The 16,953-nt window shown below is 50.2% G+C and overlaps 7 protein-coding genes across 7 annotated transcripts; 4 read left to right on the top strand and 3 right to left on the bottom strand.

Annotated features, from left to right (window-relative positions):
- Positions 1 to 379: 379 nt before the first annotated feature.
- On the bottom strand, positions 380 to 4,865 carry smc4 (condensin subunit SMC4; the record flags this gene model as incomplete). Its single annotated transcript, XM_057127001.1, has 4 exons — positions 380 to 475; positions 527 to 604; positions 657 to 1,409; positions 1,461 to 4,865. The coding sequence occupies 4 exons, from the start codon at positions 4,863 to 4,865 to the stop codon at positions 380 to 382; spliced, it is 4,332 nt and encodes a 1,443-aa protein (XP_056985891.1).
- A 213-nt stretch (positions 4,866 to 5,078) lies between these two features.
- Positions 5,079 to 6,115, top strand: N7511_004577 (ELYS family protein; the record flags this gene model as incomplete). Its single annotated transcript, XM_057127002.1, has 3 exons — positions 5,079 to 5,232; positions 5,288 to 5,517; positions 5,576 to 6,115. 3 exons carry the CDS (start codon positions 5,079 to 5,081, stop codon positions 6,113 to 6,115), a joined length of 924 nt encoding a protein of 307 aa, XP_056985892.1.
- A 595-nt stretch (positions 6,116 to 6,710) lies between these two features.
- N7511_004578 (FG-nucleoporin nup42) lies at positions 6,711 to 8,787 on the top strand (the record flags this gene model as incomplete). Its single annotated transcript, XM_057127003.1, has 4 exons — positions 6,711 to 6,756; positions 6,809 to 6,886; positions 7,154 to 7,202; positions 7,257 to 8,787. 4 exons carry the CDS (start codon positions 6,711 to 6,713, stop codon positions 8,785 to 8,787), a joined length of 1,704 nt encoding a protein of 567 aa, XP_056985893.1.
- Positions 8,788 to 9,148: 361 nt separating this feature from the next.
- Positions 9,149 to 9,707, bottom strand: S10a (40S ribosomal protein uS10). The gene is made up of 3 exons (XM_057127004.1): positions 9,659 to 9,707; positions 9,316 to 9,539; positions 9,149 to 9,242 (listed from the first exon to the last, which is right to left on the bottom strand). Exons 1-3 carry the CDS (start codon positions 9,698 to 9,700, stop codon positions 9,158 to 9,160), a joined length of 351 nt encoding a protein of 116 aa, XP_056985894.1. The 5' UTR covers positions 9,701 to 9,707; the 3' UTR covers positions 9,149 to 9,157.
- Positions 9,708 to 10,103: 396 nt separating this feature from the next.
- On the top strand, positions 10,104 to 12,224 carry N7511_004580 (ASCC2 family CUE domain-containing protein; the record flags this gene model as incomplete). Its single annotated transcript, XM_057127005.1, has 1 exon — positions 10,104 to 12,224. The coding sequence occupies one exon, from the start codon at positions 10,104 to 10,106 to the stop codon at positions 12,222 to 12,224; it is 2,121 nt and encodes a 706-aa protein (XP_056985895.1).
- Positions 12,225 to 12,491: 267 nt separating this feature from the next.
- N7511_004581 (fatty acid desaturase) lies at positions 12,492 to 14,227 on the bottom strand (the record flags this gene model as incomplete). The annotated part of the gene is made up of 2 exons (XM_057127006.1): positions 12,492 to 13,971; positions 14,031 to 14,227. 2 exons carry the CDS (start codon positions 14,225 to 14,227, stop codon positions 12,492 to 12,494), a joined length of 1,677 nt encoding a protein of 558 aa, XP_056985896.1.
- Positions 14,228 to 14,555: 328 nt separating this feature from the next.
- Positions 14,556 to 16,736, top strand: N7511_004582 (phosphoribomutase PRM15; the record flags this gene model as incomplete). Its single annotated transcript, XM_057127007.1, has 9 exons — positions 14,556 to 14,574; positions 14,641 to 14,700; positions 14,760 to 15,079; positions 15,133 to 15,151; positions 15,202 to 15,211; positions 15,266 to 15,446; positions 15,496 to 15,785; positions 15,834 to 16,510; positions 16,576 to 16,736. 9 exons carry the CDS (start codon positions 14,556 to 14,558, stop codon positions 16,734 to 16,736), a joined length of 1,737 nt encoding a protein of 578 aa, XP_056985897.1.
- Between the last annotated feature and the right edge of the window lie 217 nt (positions 16,737 to 16,953).

Raw genomic sequence — 16,953 nt, forward strand, 5'->3', positions numbered from 1 at the left:
TTGATCTGCACGGGTCTGGAGATATGTTACATTGGACTAGAGTATTGGGGTAACTAAGAGCTTGTTCGGAGATTCCAGACCCGACAATCATAAGAAATAAACAAGTGGAAAGTTGAACGGCGATCAATGCGGAGTAGGCAAAGTCGGCTTTAGGCTGAATCTTCCCATGCCTGGTTGGCGGCTATGGCATACCAAGTATCAGCTATTCGGTTCAAAAATACATTTGTATAAAGTGTACGAGCATGATTGTTAGAAGAAACGATAACCAAAAATCCCTAGACTCCAGACCCATGATATCATCAAAAACAGCAGACAATCCTGTGCATCCAGACAAGTGGTGAAACCCAAGAACGGCAATAAGGCATAACATCTTCAGTCATTACCGACCCGTGATATAATCCCGGTTCTCAATTGTTACGCTCTTTGTCATATGATTGACTTTGTAGACACCGACCAGTCGGGCGGCAAGTTCGAACTATAACAAAGTCAGTACAGTTCCACTGAGTCGGGGAAGAGTGCCACGTACCATGTTGTTTCGCAAGGAAATGACAATGAATTGTGCATTCTTCGTCCGCTCCTTGATGTAAGAGGCGACGATAGAAACCTGCAAGGCAGTTAGCAAATAGTTCAAAGACAACTCGCACGAAAAGACTCACGTTTCGGAAATCCAGAGCGGCATCAATCTCGTCCATGACATAGAGCGGGGTAGGCTTGTAGTGGTGCAGAGCGAAGACCAGCGCCAAACTGGACAAAGTCTTTTCTCCGCCAGACAAGTTGCCGATGTTCTTCCAGCTCTTCTTAGGAGGCATGACTGAGAACAGAATACCTTCCGAGAAGGGGTCTAAGGAGTCTACCAGCTCTAACTCGGCGTTACCTCCCATGGTGATCATTTGGTACATCTCCTTCAGGCGCAAAGAAATGATGCCAAATCCTTCCATGAATCCATTCAAACGAGAGGATCGAAGTCCGTCCAAACGGGCCTTGGCACCATCGCGGGATGCCAATGCGGTGTTTAGATCCGCTGAACGTGATTCGTGCTCAGCAGCACGGCGACGGTATTCCTCGATGACCGATAGATCAACGGAGGCATTGTGAACCTTCTCTTCTAGGGCAGCAATGACTGCCTTCAGTGACTCCTTGTTCATGGCCTCGAGCTCATCCTTCGTGTACATCTGAAGCTCTGTGGGCTCCTGCTCCTCGCCGATATCGCTGATGTTCTGGACGGTCAGCTTGGACAGCTTCTCTTCCCAGTAGCGACTGCGCTTTTGGTTTTCAGTCAAAGCCTTCTGATTCTCGTCTAGCTTGTTGCGCATCTCAATCTCGGTGGCCCGTGTCTCATTAAGCTCGGCAACCTTCGCGTCAAGTTCCTCTTTCATGGTCTGGAGCTCGCCCTTCTTGGTTTCCAATGCCTAGAAATAATCAGCTTGAAGTTCATTCGTTCCAAATATTTGCAATCTTACCTCTTGGGCATCCTCGGCCTTCTGTCTCCACTCGGAAGCGTCATTGTCCTTGTTGGAGACATCCTCTTCCAACTTCTCTAGATCGTCGGTGATTTGACCAATCTCCTTCTCTGAGTCGTCGCGAGATTTCGAGTGTTTCTTGATAAGCTTCTCGTTCTTGGATTGTTGGACCTCGGCGTTGGATATTTCTTCAGCAAGCATGCCGATTTGCTCCTTAAGGCCGTCGACCTTGGCCTTTTGGCCACGAAGCCGAACACCACCAACCTCCATGATCTTGCTCTGAAGAGTGGAAATCTCCTCCTCGATGCCACTTTTCTCGTCGTTGAGCATATCGATCTCTTTCTCGGCCTTGGCGATTTGTTTCTCGAGGGCAGCGATTTGGCCTTCATCAGAGTCCGATGGCTGGTGCTGCGCGCCTAGCTCTTTGACGCGTCTTTGGGCATCAACGAGGCTACGCTTGGTACTTTCAATCTCGATCATGATCTTTTGGATCTTAGTCTCCACGCGCGGGATTTCTTCGAGTCTTTCCCGCATCTGAGCTTCGACATTTCGCTGCTTTTCTTGGAAGGCCTGGAATTTCCTCTCGAGATCCTCGAGATCAGTCTCCAGGCGAGCCATTTGATCCTTTGTGACCTCTGCGACCTGTTTTGAAGACATGCCACCCTTGGCGACACGTGTTCCACCACCACTCATTGTTCCTGACACATCAATTAATTGACCATCAAGAGTCACCACTCGCCACCGGCGAGCACCATAGGCAATACGGTTGGCTTGCTCAAGGTCCTTGGCAACCAAGGTATTTTGCATTACACTGTAGAAAGCAGGTGCGAACATTTCATCCTTGGGCTTGACGAGATCAAAGAGACGCGGAACACTCTCGGGTGTGTAAATTGTGGACATATCACGGCGGGGGAGACGGTCAAGCAGAATGAAGTTGGCTCGGCCAAGGTTGTTCTTCCGCAAGTAGTCGATACACTGCTGACCAACCTCGACAGTTTCCACAACCATATTGTTGAGAGCAGGACAAGCGGTGGAGATTGCGATATCGTACTTTTCGTCGATAGTACCCAAGTTGCCCAGTCTGCCATGGAATCCATCGATACGACCAGACTCTTTGAGTCGCATCAAGCCAGTCAAGACACTTCCACTGTTCTGAGTACTTGCTAGGCTGGCGCGAGCATCTTCGGCCTTTTGACGGGCACTCGATACATGTGAACGAACCTCGGGTTCACGGCCAGCGTATTTCTTGAGATCGTGCTTGAACTTTTCCACCTCGTACTCCAGGGTTTCTTTCTGGGCTTGTCGCTCTTCAAGGTCGTTTTGTTTGGACTGCAAACTTTCCTCGATCGTCCCAATCTTGGCCTGTGCCTCCTCAAGAAGAACAGTTCCAGCGTTGCTACGTTCACGTAAGATGTCAAGTTCACTCTCGGCGACAGCAACTGCAGATTGCTTTTGGTTGATCTTCTCGTTCCAGGGCTCGAGGGACTTCTGCTTCGCGGCAATTTGATCAGATAGGCCCTGGGTCTTGCCCTTGAGGCCCTCGCGGATTGTGTTGAGTTCCTTCTCCTCCGTTGACATTTCCATTTCAAGCTGGGTAGTCTCGGCAGTCTTCTTCTCAATGTCGTCGGTAAACTTCTCGACCAAACTCTGGCATTCCGAAGCAGCAAGTCGGCTGGTTTGCATTGCCTTTTCAAGCTTCTTTTGCTTGCCAAGCAAGAACTTCTTTTTTTCCTCAAACTTCACCGACTCTTTGTCGTACTTAGCCATCTCTTTGAGCAAGGCCTGTGTGTCCTTCTCCATAGATTCGTAAAGGCGAACACCTTTCTTGTAGGCCTTTTCAATCTCTTTAATGCCGGATTCATTTCCCTCGTGTTTCTCGAGTTCCATGTTCAACAGCTCCTGCATCTGAAGAATAGCCTCTTCTGTAACGCGGACGTTGTCGGCGCACTCGTCAATGTAAATCTGGTAAAGTGCGGATTGCTTCTGAGCCAATTCGTTCTCCTCCCGAATATATGCCAGAGCTTTGTCCTTCTTATCCACCAAGGCGGTCTTCTCTTTTTCTACGTGCTGGACGCGGTTGTTCTTCTCCACGCAGACATCGTTCAAGGTTTCGAGCTCGGTCGCAGCTTCGTCGATAGGTGTCTTATACTTTGAGGTTCCGATGATGTCCTCTAGATATTCCAACAAGCCTTCATCGTGTTCGTTGGCTGCTTTCGGTTTCATCTGAGCAATAGACTCGACCTCACCCTGCAAAATCAAGAATCGCTTGTGATCGAGGTCAATTCCTCGGTCGCGGAGGAACGCTCCAACAGTTGCAAAGTTGGTTTCCTTTTTGTTCATGTAGTATTTGCTGGTGTTGTTCTTGAAGGCGCGTCGAGAAACGATCAGTTGGGAATCTGGGACAAGTTCAGATCCGCCTTCGGGCAAATCAAGGACTTGTGCGAAATGGACCTCAACTTCACAGAAGGCGAGGTCTGGATACTGAGCAGAGTTATGAATAAGAGCAGAAATTTTGCCCTGTCGCATTTTGCTAGCACGGAAACCAAACACAAAGAGTAGCGAGTCAATAACGTTAGACTTTCCGGAGCCGTTGGGTCCGACGACGGACGAGAAGGAGGCGTGGAAGGGTCCGACAATTTGCTTTCCCGCGTAACTCTTGAAATTTGTCAGAATAAGATTTTCAATAATCATTCGGGGCTTTGGTGCTGCGGGTTCTTCAGGGGCCGTGGGTATCTGTGTCCTTGACTTCGCGACGATATCCATGGGTTTCTCCAAGACAGTCGAGTTCGGGTTGATAATGGAAATCTGAGACTTGGGTTCGTCCGATTCTTTCGCGGGCGATTGGTTCACGGCGGACTCAGTGATGTCGGACAAAGGTGGCACACTTGCGCGTGCTCGCGCTTGAGGTTCTGGCGATTCGGATGGCTCTGGAGTAGGGAGTGAGCCCTTGGCCGGCTTGGGTGTGATTGAGCCGCGACTCTTGCGGGGCATACTTTTTCTTTTCAAAGCCGCATTTCTAGATGGGGACTCAGGATCGGCTTCGATCGATGCGATACTAACGCCCTCATCGTTCTCGTCGTTCTCGTCATGTTCATCATTCGTTTCATTCTCCTCGGTGTCCATTTGCGACGCATCGGAATCATCCGTTATCGCTTCTTGGGCTTTTTTGGCAGGACGTGCGGTAGTAGGTGTCTTCGGTTCTAAGGTCATCAGACTCTTGGAGGTTCTCTTTGCCTTCTTGGGAACGGGGGTGTAATCCTCCTCCTCGGCTTCTTCTTCGTCATCATGCGTATCGGGTGTAGGTGTGACATTTCCGGGGTCTTCGGATTCAGAGGTATCTTCGACAACATAGCTCCGACGGGGAGCAGACCGGCGCGATGATCTGCCCTTAGCGACTGCAGCCATGATGGATTAGGGTGATTGCATGGAGGTGGGATTGTTTTGTCCGACGAAAGTGGGTTGTTTACCTCGCGCCCAAAGAGGGAAAGCGGCCGTCCTTCTGCCACAACAAGCCCTTCACCGCCCTGTCCCGCCGTAAGTTACCGTACGGTAATTACCTCTCCGCGGAGCTTCAACTTTACCTTGCGACTCTCACAACGCTTTTCGCTTTGCATCATCATGGCGCCCTGGGATAACTTTGACCAGGTGTTCTCCTTCAACAAGAAGTATACCTATGAGCCTAAAGCTGTTGAACAGATCCTTGCCAATCGGCGTGCCTTCGAAAACCAACTCTTCGCCGACCGACTGCTTAGACTGCTTGGTATCCAAGGAGGTATGACTGGAAGCTCCAGCCGCAAGGTTTAGGATAAAGACTTACCTTCTTCTAGTGACCAAGCTCTACCCGCCCAAGAGCAATGCAGACCTCCGCGAACTCTTCAATCAAATTGTCTCTTCCGAACTGGACATCGAACACAAACAATCTCTAGTGTACTATGTCCTCAAAGACTGTCGCACAGCACCAGAAGCTCCAGCTCAGTTTGCGCAACGATGCCACCTACCCGAGAAATATCGACTCTTCATTGAAGGCCTTTGGCACCTTGACCGGCTTGATTTCCGAGTTAGTTCACACAGCGATTCTCAAGATCAATACTACTGGCAATTACTGACTACATTAGCGAGCACTTGAGTGCCTCACAGAACCGTCCCTTATTCCTACCTTCCCGGATGAGATTCTCTACGCTCTGACTCTCACTAAGCTTCCCCGACACGACGACAGCCTCGCAATCGCATATTATCTTACTGTGGCTCCCCCTCTCGCCAGCGAAAAGGTTCGCAAGGCTTTCTTTGAAACTCTCAGTCGGTCCAATATCACAGAGGCGTTCTACTTCACGCGCAAGTACGATGACGCCCACCGTCAGAGCTTCTTTGAGCAGCTAGTGGAATTTGTTCACAAGGCCAGTCCTGGTCAGACCAGAAGCCGGCGCGCAATGGAACTGGTTGGACTGCCGCTAGATGAGGATGAGGAAGCATGGTTCGAGTCAGTATTGCTACATGGCAATGCAAGCACACTCCCTGGGGCCAAGGATACTGTCATGATGCGACGTCTCGCAACTGGCCAACTTTCCAATGCTTCCCCCGATCTTGAATCCTTGAGTGGGAAGAAAGTGGATGGTTTGAACTGGGATAACCTTCGAGGAAGCATAAGACACCTGTAGACGATATACCCGACCAGTGCAGTGTCACTGGGATCAATATTTGATTAGAATCGAAATAGCAAAAGGAGTTAACGGTCATTGCAATTATTTTCTTCATAGGCTGTAATGTTATAATCATGTCGAGGCTGTGGTAAAATAAAGAATTATTAAGATCTCTGGTATGATATCGCCTAGATGATCGCTATATATAGTGTAGAATGCACCGGTTTTTCATTGTCCTTTTGCTCATTGCCATACTAAGTCAGCTCTCAGATTTTCTCAGAGACCAAAATAAAGCGATTCAATTACATTTGACTCTTGACTTAATCCAAGCATCAAAAGATTTGCAGTATTCGAAACTTGAAGACAAACTTCATCACAGCCCAGCGTGGCGATAAGATACCGGAGACCGCGAAAAAGTGCAAACCACACGATTTTCCCTTGCTAACGCGCTGCCCCAACCTATTATATTCATTCAGTCTCTTCAGTTATCTCTTAACTCATTGTTCAACAAACACAGTACAAGATCCAGCTTCTTGCGTAACACTACTGTGCTCCTTTGTCTCCTGGCTTTGCCTCTGACCCTGAGGAGCTAACCCGGCAACCGAGACTAACAATGACCGTCTGCACGTTTTTTCAGCAGGGCCGCTGCAGATTCGGGGGTATGTATCGATCGAGCCCAGTTCAGACAAGCCGCTAACATTCTGATCTCAGATAAGTGCAAATTCGAGCATCCTGGCCGAAGCACGGCTGGCCCTTCGGGGAATAGATTCGGAGCTCTCTCTGGGTTTGGTGAGTATATCTGATGTTTCTATGCCAGCCATCTCGTCTCAAATTCTGCATACAATGCCTGTTAATGTTTCAAATCTACTTGTTTACTCCATTCCCGTGTCGCTTCCCTTCTTCCATTGCTTCCCAACCCTTGCTCTGGCAACAGCACTGTCAAGACCATGCCCGTTCTACTCAGTCCTGGTTACCCAGCCCTTTACTGCCTTGATACGCTACTGGTTGGTCCTTCTTAGAAGCTGGAGTCATTGTCTAACAGAGTTTCTACAACAGGTGGAACATCTTCTCCAAACCAATCCCAAAGTACGAAGTATGCAGATGAGTAAGTTAACCTCTCAGCAATATCCAACGGGGCTTGGAACTTACTTGGACACAGCTTCGGCGTAAATTCCAGTGATATCAAACTTGATCTGACTGCCGGCAAGAACCGTCCACTCTGGATCTTTTCTGCCTACTCACCACAGCAACATGTTCCACGTCAGCTGTTCGGTGGTCCTGGCCGTGAGCAAAGCCCCGAAGAATTACGCGCGCGCCATTATGAACTGGCGGCTGCGGGTAGCATTGATCAGGCAGTTCAGGAATCCCAGGCCCTTTGGACTGAGTCTATGAAACAGATGGAAGTTGCCCTGGGTGATCTGAATGGCGCAGTAACATTCATCATCAATGGCAAAAACGAGCACCCTAACAGATTCGATATTGTTGAGGGCAAGACAGGCCCCGATGCTGCCCAAGCGCCTGCATCCTTGGGCAATGCTCCCTCGGGCTTTGGACAACCGTCCACTGTAGGCCAGTCATCTGGCTTCGGTCAGCCTTCAACTTTAGGTCAGTCTTCAGGCTTTGGGCAGCCTTCGACCTCAGGCCAATCCTCTGGCTTCGGCCAACCCTCAACTATGGGACAATCTTCTGGCTTCGGCCAACCCTCGACCTTAGGTCAATCCTCCGGCTTTGGCCAACCCTCGTCCCTTGGTCAATCATCCGGATTTGGACAACCCTCGACTCTAGGCCAGTCATCTGGCTTCGGCCAACCATCAACTTTGGGCCAGTCTTCAGGTTTCGGGCAGCCCTCGACCTCAGGCCAATCCTCTGGCTTCGGCCAACCATCAACTTTGGGTCAGTCCTCTGGGTTTGGACAGCCATCCAACTTGGGTGGCTCCGGCTTCGGTCAGCCATCGACTCTGGGAGGACAATCTGGGTTTGGCAAACCAGGGTTTGGTCAACCCGCAGCCCCAGCAGCCCCGGCATCAAACCCTTTCGGCGCTCCAGCTACCTCTTCGTCACCCTTCAGCCAAATCTCCAACAATCAGCCAGCTCCCGGAGGCTTCGGGCAGCCTGCTCCTACGAACGCGCCCTCGCCATTCGCACAGACCGCTGCACAACAACCTGCAGCTCCTGCCTCTGGCGGATTTGGACAACCACAACCGACCTCCGGATTCCCACCATCTCAGCCCGCCGCAGCCAATCCATTTGGTGCACCCTCTCAACCAGCAGCTAATCCATTTGGCCAACCCGCCGTACCGCAAGGCGTGCCAGTGCAGCATGTCGATGCTGGCCCTCGAGCTTTCCTCAAGCTTGATGACCCGAGCCAGCTGAACCCACTTCCAGACCTACAGGGCGAGACAAGGCATGATCCATCGTCCAAGCGTCTGACTCTGTGGAAGGGCCGCCCGGTGAAGTACGTCAATGACCACCCTTGCTATTTACACCCGCAAGACAACAGCACGTTGGTTCGCGTCAACTTCCCTAATGGACCGCCTGATCCAGCAGGTCTCCGTGATTCTCAAGGCAAGCCAGAGGAATACACTCCAGAGATTGCCGAGGCATATGAATTCTATCTTAACAATGGTTACTTCAAGGATGGCATTCCATCCGTACCTCCCAAGAGAGAGTGGATCAGCTTCGATTTTTGATATCAACATTGCGATTTGCATTCTCTTATTTGTTTCTGTCCTTTGTGAATGGTGATCTTTTCCGGCGTAACATAACACGGTAACTTATGTCCGGTATGCGCAAACATGGTCAATGGCGTTAGGGAGGTGTTTTTGTTTCGAGTATCAGCAACTGAATCTTACGAATTTAACTACAACCACCAAGCTACGGAATAAGAATATTGCTTTTTCAAGATGTTTCCAATTTTTATTTTGGTATATTAGGTCAAACGGGACCACCCATAGAACAGATGAAGTCCTGCAGGTTCGCACTGAATCCAACGTAGCGCATTCACACTGCGATTTCGCCAGTACATGGTCCCTCCCTAAAGCAAGCCCAGGGCTAGATCATTTAAGCGGCAATGGTAACCTCAACCTCAACACCGGCCTCGATGTTGATGATGATCTGCTTGACGGTCTCAGTGGGGGCGAGGAGGCTGTAAAGGATCTAGGTTAGTGACTGCAAGCTCATTCGGAAATCCTGCTTTGTAGACAGCGGGGAAAACTCACTCGATCAGACGCTTGTGGATGCGCATCTCGTACTTGTCCCAGGTCTTGGAACCCTCACCGTTGGGGGTCTTACGGGTGGAGATCTGGAGGGTCTTGGTAGGGAGACGGACGGGACCCTTGACCTGGAGGGACTTGGAGCGGGCACGGTCGATGAGCTCCTGGCAGACCTTCTCGAGGGAGGCAACCTTGCGGGAGGTCAAGGTGATGCGGATCTTGTGGACCTTCTATAGAGCAAGCGAGAGAGGCAATTAGTATTTGTTCAGGTGTTGTGAGGCCCTTTCACACTGTGCGCACAACGACGACAGCGTGCAATTGGGACCATAAAAGGTTGGCGACAACGTACAGGGCCCTCGCCGAAATCCTTCTCGGGCTTCTGGAAAGACATCTTGAATGATTGGTGCTGGTGGGTGGATTAGCGGGTGAAGTCGAGAGGTTCAAGGAGGAGATCACGTACAATTTAAAAAGGCGAATGCCGTCAAGACCTGAACTTCTAGGCTCGGTAAGGTGATGATGGCTGGCAGAAACCGTGTGGAGCGAGAATTTGATACCGAAAAGTTCAGTGCGAAAGTCTTGGCGCTTCGGTTATCGCACGCTAAGCCGCTTTGGGTGCCCTGGACCTAACTGCTGAGTCATGGCTGAGTCATCGCTCTTTTGGGACAGCTTCCAAGTTTAAGGCATTCGAGATATAATCACGGGCTGACGATTGTTTGCGTGTTCTTGCTTTGCCTGTTCATTTGTCCGTTGCGCTCCTTTATACATCTCTAGTCAACCCAGCAAAACTTGCCCCAATGGCGGAGTTTCCGCCGCTGGCTCCGGTGCCCTCCCCCGCAGTGCGGAGGACAATCCCCTCGAACGACTGGCAAACTTGTCTAGATGCATGGATGACCTTGTTAGGCATACGTCTCAATGCCTCGGATCAGCAGTTTCGAACCGTGGCTGCTCAAGATGCATCTGCACCCTCATACCTGGGATCTTACTATCACTACGCTGCAGCGGGAGACTCTAGTCTCCAGAGTGGACCTAAAGCTCGACAGCTTCGGAAGCTTTGCTTTTTAGCAACAAGGCGCTATTTACTTGTTTTGCAAAACCCACCAGACGGCCTACTGGACTGGAGGCTTCTCGGTGATTTATGTTGTTGCTACCCTTCAAGCACGGTTCTCAAATCTTCATTATCAAATGCTTGGGATTTACACCATGACAAGATCACTTCCAGCATCGAAAAAGCAAAGGCCACTGTGATCAAGAACCTCTCTTCGACAAACTCTTTCTCAAATCCCGAAGTCATCTCAGACATCCGCCGCTTAACTATCCTTGCCTCTGTGCTTCCGGCTACCGGTCAGGTACTCATGGCGGGTTCTGACTTCCTGGATACGGTCTCAGAAGCCTACCAAGCAAAAGCTGGCAGAGAAGAGTTCCGGAAGATTCTAGTAGCCAATATTTATGTTGGGTTGATTTCTTTATTGAAGGAACAATCTGCTAACATGTCATTGTTATTGGATCAGCTGTTCGGCCTTAAAGCTGCTGCCCGAGTGGGAACACCGAAGATGAAGAAGGAGGCAACCTTGCTATCAGACCTTGTTTGCAGCTCGGACTTGCTTCTTCGGTTGGAGAAATATCTTACTAGTCACCCCCAGAAACGGGGAGAAGATCTTCTATCCAGCTTGCGCGCTTACCAAGAAGAATCCAAATCACTTCATCATCGATACCAAAGAAAGAAGAAGATTGACAAAGGAAAAGATGCATCCTCAGGGGTCCTCATCCCGGAGGAGCTTCACGCACACAAGATGTCCCTTGTCACCCAAGTACAAGACCTTTTCCCGGATCTTGGCTCGGCGTTCGTCGTACGGCTATTGGATTTCTACAACGACAACCCGGAGACAATTGTCGCCCACCTCCTCGACGACTCACTCCCTCTAGAACTCCAGTCCTTAGATAGATCGGAGCAACTAGCCCCGACAGCAGAACCACGCCATAGCCACCTCTCTCCACAACCAACACCGCCAGAAATGCCATCGCCTCAACCAGAATCCCTCCCAATGCGCAAAAACATCTTCGACAAAGACGTCGACATCGCCGAATTGAGCCGCTTAGACGAAGCAGCCGGCAAAGGCAAACTCCATTTCGGCCGCGTGGACGCAGACCAAACAGCCGACACAGTGCTAGCAGATCGAAGCCATCACGCCGCAAACAAAGCAGCAATCCTTTCCGCACTGGCCGCCTTCGACTCAGACGATGATGAACGCGACGATACCTACGACGCAGCCGATGTGGGCGGCACCGTGGACGGCGTAACGGCCGGCACAGATGCCGAAGCCGATGCAGCTGCCCAGACCCGCCGCGCAGCAGACCTCGATATGACCCTCTTCCGAACGTACAAGTCCAACCCCGGCCTGTTTACCCGAGACTCGGCTACCCGCCGCTCCCAGCCTCGTGCATCGCTGAAACGGGAAACTGAAATGACGGACGAAGCTATTGAGGGTTGGGCTGTTATGCTCACGCGTGATCCCAGGCGGCTTGCTAAACTTGAGGACCGGCTGGCTATGGATGCTAGCGGGTCTGGCGGTAGTGGTCCTCTGAATCAGCCTGAGTTACGTTCTACTTCTTACCGGAGGCCGCAGCCCCGCGAGGAGGGCGAGGAGGGCTCTGATGAGGGTGAATCTTCTGGTCCGCCTGGTTCACGTGGACGTGGTGCTGGTGCTGGAAGAGGTGGAAGGGGACGTGGAGGCGGAGGTGGTGGTCGGGGGCGTGGTGGACGTGGTGGTGGACCTGCTTCGTCTGGGGCTCAGGCTCAGCCGGAATCTGCTGCTTCGCGACAGAGGAAAGAGGCTAATAAGGGGAGTCGGGCGAATCATAATCGTCGACAGCAGCATGCGAAGAAGATGGCGCGTGGGGGTGCAATGCCTGGCTAAAAGCAAATAAGTTATCGATATGGTACATGTGGAGCTCATAGGGTCAATATGACCCTTGAATATGTCTCGCTTGACGACCATACATGTAATCTAGACATTTTGGAAACGATTACAAAAACAGTTACAAAGCATTGAAACGGAAATCATTCGTTGATCATTAATAACCCAGAACACATAAAATTGTGGTATGGGTTGTCGCGACAATATATTTACACAGGAGCCTCGTTCACATGGCCCGCAAGGAACTTTCTCTCATTCACCAGTGAATCAATGATGATGGTCCGAGAAGACACCCGTTTCGGACATTGATTTGCGGCATTCCTCCATGAGGCGGAGCTGCTTCGCCACGTCGCCGAGACGGCTGATCACCTCTTTGTTGCCATCATAGAAGGTGAAAATCGCATACGGGATACCAGTATCACGGCAGAATTCTAAGACATGCTGTTGAGCACGACGCAAGTTGTGTCGCGGCATGCGTGGGTATAGATGGTGGATGGCCTGGAACTGCAGGCCTCCATGGAAGAAATCAAGCCACGTCGGGCAGTCGACGTCCATGGTGGTGCGAAGCATCTTCTGTGGGAAGGACTCGGCAACTCCTAGATCAGCGGTTGACATGGCGAAGTGGGATAGGGTGATTTGGACATGCAGGGGGGAGGGGACGATGTTCGAGATGAGAAGGAAGGTCAGACGGCTGCTGGTATCGGGAAGTGTTTTGTACAAAATCCCGTAGCCATACCAGGTCCAGAAGAAGACCTGTCCGACAAGCTCTAAGTAGAAGTGCCACCAGGCGGGGCCCTTTCGAGGAGCCTGGCGCTTCAGGAGATATTCCCAACTCAGGGCAGTCAGATTGAAACGTGCGAGGGACATGATAGGGTAGTAAAGGTAGTTCTGGAACTTAAGCAGGAATTGAGCAGGAATATCGAAAGTCATGACTCGGTCATAGTATGTGCTCCGGAGGCTGCCAAAGAAACGATGCGAGATGGCAAAGAATGGGATGTGCTCAATATCAGGATCATGCTCGGGTTCGTTGGTCACAATATGATGCACGTTATGGCTTCGTTTCCACCAACCAAGACTCAATCCACCAATGAAATCTGCGATGATTATCCCAATAACACTGTCCACGTGGAAATTGTGTGTAATTCCCATATGACCAGCATCATGGGCAGTGAAAACAAGCTGGTGCCACACGCAGCCTAGGAAAAATGCCGAGGCTGCCCACCATTCCATGCGTAGAAACATGTATGACAGGCCTGCGAATAGACTGTATCGACAGCATTCAATGAAGTATGCGAAGTAGTTGCAGTTGAAAAGACCCTCAGCCTTCAGCCGCTGGTTTAGCTCGCGGTATTTGCGCTTGATCTCCTCCTGGCTCGCGGTGTTCAACGAAGGATATTTGGCAATGTCAAATGCAATCTCTTCTTTGGTTCTGGCATCCAAAAACTTTGGCTGAGGCATTGCGGTCGGGTTCTGAGAAGCACTATCGGTGGCTGTGATTGACTTCCTTTGACGGACCGAGGCTTTTGAGTCGACCGCGTCGAAGACTGGTGAAGGGGGAACAGATCCATCATGACTAGAGCCATAGGAGCTCTCTTGGCTTGTTGAATCCTCCTCCGTCGAGCAAGAGTCTTCCGTGTAGGGACGGTACTTGCCGCCCTGGATTGGGGGTAGGAAGTTGATCCAAATTCCTTCAATTCGACCGATCTGATACGAGGGCATGCGGTCACGGGCTTCTTGTGAATGTAGTCTATATCAAAGATACCCAGATTAGCTATGTCATGGTCTGTGGCTTATCCAACAACGTACGCATTGATCTCGTCTGTTGCATCCCTGCCCACCATGTGCTTGATGGACTTGTCTCCTCCAGGATGGAACTTGATCCAGGCGTCTACCTTCAAGACACGGTCCTCAAAGATGATCACATGTTTTCCCTCTGCAATAAGACCTTCAATATACCGGCGAGTCAAGACGGTGTCTTTCCGGGATGGTTGGGGCTTCTCCATGGTGTGAATGCGCGATGTGGATATTCAGGGTCAACAAAAGTGACTTCTTTACAAGGACATTGTTCAGATGCAACAAAATGAGTGACAAGGAGAAAGTTCAGAGAAAGCACACGCAGCAGCGAAGGGAGAGATGGGAAAGATAGGAAACAAGGCAGAAACATTGCGGAGCTCAGCGGGGATCGATCGGCGGTCAGCTCGTGCTTCCAAGCCTGTCACCTTCTTCATTACTATACACTTCATCTTGTATGGCATGATGGTGAGCATTTCTTCAGCATGTCTTGATCTTGTATTGATTCTGATAGGCTACAATTTCGACACTCACCCAAACATGGCTCCAATGGGATCGGGTTCGTATACCCCCCGTAGTCCGGTGGCCTGACTGACTCGGATGCAGGACCCTACAACCCGTGCAGAGATAGAACAGTTACGGGACTCTGATGCCACTGAAGAATTGGAGAAGCGCTTGAGAAACCGTGCGTGTTATTGTATTCTGCTTAATTGAGTCTTGAATACATATCTGACCCGAGTATAGGCATCGAATTCGGAACAGCGGGTCTACGAGGCCGCATGGCAGCAGGGTTCTCCTGCATGAACTCTCTGATAGTCATACAAGCCTCGCAAGGCCTAGCCAAGTTTATCCGTGATCAGCGTTCTGACATCGCCTCACATGGTGTAGTCATTGGCCATGATGCGCGTCACAACTCTAAGAAATTTGCCGCACTCGCTGCCAACGCTTTCATTGCGCAGAAGATTCCGGTTTTTCTGTTTGACCAGGAAGCACCAACGCCACTGGTACCGTTCGGTGTGAACTATTTCCATGCCGCTGCGGGTATCATGGTAACGGCGAGCCATGTATGTTGACCTGGAAACCCACAACATGCACTTACTGACTCGGGCGATTAAAGAACCCAGCTCAAGATAATGGTAAGCTGCTTAAATCATGTACAGAGAACTACAAGCTAATTTTTCTTTAGGATACAAAGTGTGAGAGAAGCCGTGATAAATGCTAAGCAGCAGCTAATAAACTGCGCTATATAGATACTCGAGCAATGGTGCGCAGATTAACCGACCCGAAGATGGAGAAATTGCGCAGTCTATCAAGGAGAACCTTGAACCTTGGCCAACAGCATGGGAACCACTGCAGCCAGGCGAATACTTGCGCTCGGATTCATACCAGAAACTTCTTCCCCACTACAAAGAGCAGGTTGGGAAGTTCATGGTACGTCTTTGAAAATCGATTGGGGTGACAGCTCTGATGATTCTTTTAGAGATCCACTGTAGGAGACTGGAAGCCCCCAAAGCCATTTGTCTACACTCCTCTTCATGGTGTTGGAGGCCTCGTACTACCGGAGTTGTGTCACTCACTTGGAATCGACAATCTTGCGCCTGTTGAAGCCCAAGAGAAGCCAGATCCGGACTTCCCCACTGTGAAGTTCCCTAATCCCGAGGAGAGCGGCGCGTTGGATCTCGCTATCGAAACTGCTGATAAACAAGGAAAGACATTGATCATCGCGAATGACCCGGACGCTGATCGGTTTGCTGTAGCGGAGAAAGTAGAGTGAGTGTTTCTCCCTTTTTGATTATTTATTGCTAATGTTTAACACAGCGGAAAATGGCAATTATTGACTGGAAATCACGTTGGAGTCCTACTGGCGTCTCATATCTTGGATTCCTATGATGCCGACAAAGACTGGTCTCACATCTCTGTCTTGACAACCACGGTTTCGAGTGGTATGCTTGCCAGAATGGCAGCTGCAAAGGGCGTTCACTTCAAAGAGACCCTTACGGGCTTCAAATGGATGGCCAATGTTGCTCGGGACCTTGAGAAAGAAGGGAAGACTGTTTCATTTGCTTATGAGGAAGCCTTAGGATACATGTTCCCATCCGTCTGCTATGACAAGGACGGAATTACAGCGGCCACAGTATTCCTTGCCGCAGAAGCGAAATGGAGATCACAGGGTTTGACTGTGTTTGCCAAGCTTCAGCAACTCTTTGCAGAATTCGGCCACTATGAGACCTTGAACAATTATTTCCGATCTTCCGACCCGAAGCTCACTTCAACATTATTCCAAGGGATCAGAAAGGGCTCTTACCTGAAAGACATGAAATTCGGCCGTTTCAAGATCCTACGGTGGAGAGACTTAACGGGAGGCTATGACTCTAGCACTCCTGATAACAAACCTGACTTGCCTGAAGATCCCACCAGCCAAATGTTAACTCTGTGGCTGGAGGGTGGTGTTCGCTTCACATTCCGAGGCTCGGGCACAGAGCCGAAGGTCAAATGTATGCGTGCCCTTCCCTTGTTTTATTTTATTCATTTTGGTTGCTAATCAAATTATTGGAAACAGTCTACATTGAGAGCTGCGGCGATTCTCGTGAAGATGCCGTAAAGGCAGTTTGCGAAACGTTCCTTGCTATTCAGAGAGAATGGGTTGAACGTTTCACGCCTTCGATGTCATACAGCAAGCAGCTTTCTACGTCATCGGGTCATATCCTAAATGTGGAGTGAACGCTGATAGTGATATGGAATATGAAAAGAGCAAGAATACTTTATGAAATGTCAACTATTGAGAAAATCCAACAGCAGCGGTCATTTCACTGACCGTCAAATTCAAAGATCAAGATTTCCATGCCATCTCCGGCGGTAAATTTGGAGTGCTAGAGCAAACATCCAGTGATACCGCAAGATGCAAGGCGTAAATACCATAAAAGCAGTGCTTCAAATG

Source organism: Penicillium nucicola (genome assembly GCF_028828085.1).
Source record: "Penicillium nucicola strain IBT 29836 chromosome Unknown utg000003l, whole genome shotgun sequence".
NCBI lineage: Eukaryota > Fungi > Ascomycota > Eurotiomycetes > Eurotiales > Aspergillaceae > Penicillium > Penicillium nucicola.